The following is a 3,407-nucleotide window of genomic DNA, read 5'->3' as shown; positions in this document are numbered from 1 at the left end:
AAATGAACTTTTTTTGAGAACGTTTGTGTGAGAATTGGTTTTGTACAAACCAAATACACCAACCTAATGTACCAATATTGTGCACTCCTACATTAATTATGTAATAGTTTAGGTTCTTGTAGGGAACTGTTGTAAATGTTGAAATACAACAAAACTGTTTCTGCTTTTATTCTATGCATAGTTCCTTGCAGACAGTGTGTCAAACCATGCCACCAACCAGATACAGATACCTTGTAAAAAACTTTTTATGTATATATTGAATTAGAAAAAAGTGCAAAGCAAATTTAAACATCTGATAACTATACTGTAGATATTACAAATGTGTAAAAAATATTCTCAGGTTGTGATGATGCTGAATAAGCTGCAATATGTACATGACAATGAAACTTAAATTTACTTATTTTCTTACTTATAGTGCTTTAAGAGTGGAAGGTGTATACACTGACATGTGTACTTCTGCTCTGTACTACAATTTGTCCTATTTGCCAACATCATTTTTTTATGAAAACTGTTTTGCATATAATGGTCAAAATTTTTAACCTGTGTCCAAATTTCTAAAACGACACATAAGCGCAAGTTTTAAAAGACTTTTGAAATTATTGCCAAGTCCTGATTGTAAAATAATTTTTTTTGGTCTCAGGAAGCGTAGGTGCCAAGAACAGTCATAGGTTGAGGTTGGTATGTGCAAAGAAACAAGGCGTAATCCAATGAGAACTGGTCATTGAATTCAAAAAACAAAGACATGCCACAAAAACGAAAAACAAGGCAAGCATTGAAAAGAGGGGACAATGTTGTTGCTACCATTGAAGAAGTGATTCATGATTGCCTCATCGTATCTTTTATATTTCAAAATAAAAAATTTTGTGGTGCATTGATGGATACAACTGAAAAGTAAGTACAATCTTTATGATATTTTTTGTCAAACATATTACTAATTATTTTTTTATCCTGGTTCATGTAGGATTGGACCTTTTGGCATTACTCCACCCAGTGACATTAAACAAGAATCGGGTGACGGACAAGATTTAAAATACAATGTAAAGAATCCATTTCCCAAGCCATTGTTGCTGAGACAGTCATATAAACAAGAGGTCCCTCAACCTCCACTGAAAAACATTTTCCGACGCACAAGGCGATCAAAAAGAAAAGTAAAACTAGGCATTTTGCAAAATAGTAAAGAAAAGTTAGGCGGTCGATTAAAGGAACCCCACAATGGATCTTGTGCTTGTAAATATTGTAGAAATCAAACCAACACCAGGGAAAAATCTTTTAAACGAAAAATGGATGAGACCAAGGTGAGTCCAACACATGACAAGTTAAAAAGAGTAAAACTCAGTGATGACACCCCATCAACAAGCTCAGATGATGAAACAGCTGCAGTTCGGGTAATTCACGAAGAAATTACTTCACCGGTAAAATCTCTAATGCCAAGGAAAATTCAGTCACACAAAAAAGAGATACAAAGAAGCCCAGTCATTAAAATCACCTTTAAATCTCCAGGTGGAAAGGGTAATGTTGTTAAAATTCCTTCCAAAATTCATGCGTCACCAGTCAAAGATGCTACAAACCCTGATCCCAGTAATATTGTTGTGACAGACAAAAGAAACATGGTGTTGGGGACATTTTCAGAAAAAACAACCATCGGTTGTGGGTTTGTAGGACCTGATAAACCAATAAAACGACAATACAGAAAGAAACAGCTTGTGCACCAAGCAACAAACATTCCTGACGGTGAAATTCATAAAGCCAAATACGTCAGCAAAAAGTTCACAAAGCAGGATCAAGCAATGAAAGTTTTGAAAAGAGTGAAGCGAAATTCCCTCAGCATCAATGCTCCCTTGCCTCTTCTTAAAAGAGAAGAAAATCCAATGAATTACAACAAAGACTTGAGAGTTGTGTTAAAACCAATTGATGACAAAAATGGATATATGTTATCTTCACACAATTGTAAATTAGGCGACATAGTCGAACAGCAACTTCATGAGGTTTTTGCTGATTTGGACTCTGGCAATCAAGAGGAATTTAAGGGTTTCACTTGTCAAAAAGCTGAGAAAAGGGTGGAATTGCCCAAGAGTCACACTTTAACTGTTACAAGTTGCAAAACACTCAATGGCATGCTAACACAGGGTGATGTAGCGTGGGGAAAACTGACAGGATATCCCTGGTGGCCATGTAGAGTGACCAAAATAATAGTTACCAAAACTGATGGAAAAATATTACAACAAGAAGCAGTTGTTGCATGGTTCCAATCTAGAACCACTTCTAAAATATCTGTCAAATATGTAGAATCCTTCAAAAAAACATTTGAACTCAGGTGAGTGCAGAAAATGTCTTTTGATGATGTGTTAATTTTGGTGTTACTTATAAACTATATATGATCCAATCATAATTCATAATTTAATTAAAAAAGTTGTAATGGCAAGTATAGTTACACTGTAAACACGCACAATAAACTAAAGAGAAACAATGAATGATGTGGTGTTTATCAATCAAATTACTTACAATAAAATACTGATTGTAATAAGTGTCTCAAAAGTGATGCTATTGCAAGAGAATAATGTATGGTGGTTTTTGTTCAGGTATCAACAAAAGCGCAAAGGACTTTACCAAAAGGCAGTTTCTGATGCACATAATGCTTTGAAGGAAATCACCCCTGAGGTCCGAAAACTTATTTCCCAATTTGAAACCTGACAATTTTTGTAGCTTAAAAATTTTCTATGTTTCTTTCCTCTTCACTTCTGGAAGTGTTTCGTTTCATTCGTTTCAGTGTGTAGAAGCATTACATGTGACACATATTTCAAATTAACTGGTGACACATTTGTTATGCATGTGCTATGTAGGTTTTAAAGAAGTACACCAAACAAAATATTGGATGTTTTTATTAATCTGCACTAAACACACACCAAACAACCATTGCATTTTTGCATAAACAAGGTCACTTCTTATTGCTTTTACGTTTTGTGGTTTATTGTGAATTGAAAACATAAACCATTATCGATTCCACATTGCTTATCATTATCGATTCGTTTAGTGAAGGTAATAATTAGTTGATACGTTACGACCAGGCAAAATGTGTGAACATAGTTCACATCATTTCTGCAGTGTTAAAGGATGCCAGCCCAGACAGGAAGGACAACGTTTACTTTAATCAGTGGTTCTTAACCAGTGGGAAATTATAGGGTTGTAGGTGGGTAATTAGTCGGCCTCGAAATATACAAAAGTAGTTGGACAGGAAATATTATGAGCTGTATTCACTGTGTGTCAAACACTCATTGACAATTGGTCATGCCATGTGTTCAAAAAAGTTAAAAAAGTATATACCAGTATAGCGAAAATGCAATATTTCAATTCTTAGTTAAAAAAGTGGGAAATGAGATAAAAAAGGGTAAGAACCACTGCTTTAAATT

General features: G+C 34.6%; 1 protein-coding gene across 1 annotated transcript; it reads left to right on the top strand.

Moving 5' to 3' along the window:
- Positions 1–644: 644 nt before the first annotated feature.
- LOC145906062 (PWWP domain-containing protein 2B-like) lies at positions 645–2,996 on the top strand. Its single transcript, XM_082993444.1, has 3 exons — positions 645–891; positions 962–2,314; positions 2,580–2,996. The coding sequence occupies exons 1-3, from the start codon at positions 743–745 to the stop codon at positions 2,689–2,691; spliced, it is 1,614 nt and encodes a 537-aa protein (XP_082849570.1). The 5' UTR covers positions 645–742; the 3' UTR covers positions 2,692–2,996.
- Positions 2,997–3,407: the final 411 nt, after the last annotated feature.

The sequence above is a fragment of the Ascidia mentula genome, chromosome 1 (genome assembly GCF_947561715.1).
Source record: "Ascidia mentula chromosome 1, kaAscMent1.1, whole genome shotgun sequence".
NCBI classification, from domain to species: domain Eukaryota; kingdom Metazoa; phylum Chordata; class Ascidiacea; order Phlebobranchia; family Ascidiidae; genus Ascidia; species Ascidia mentula.
This window is presented reverse-complemented; position numbering and strand designations above follow the sequence as displayed.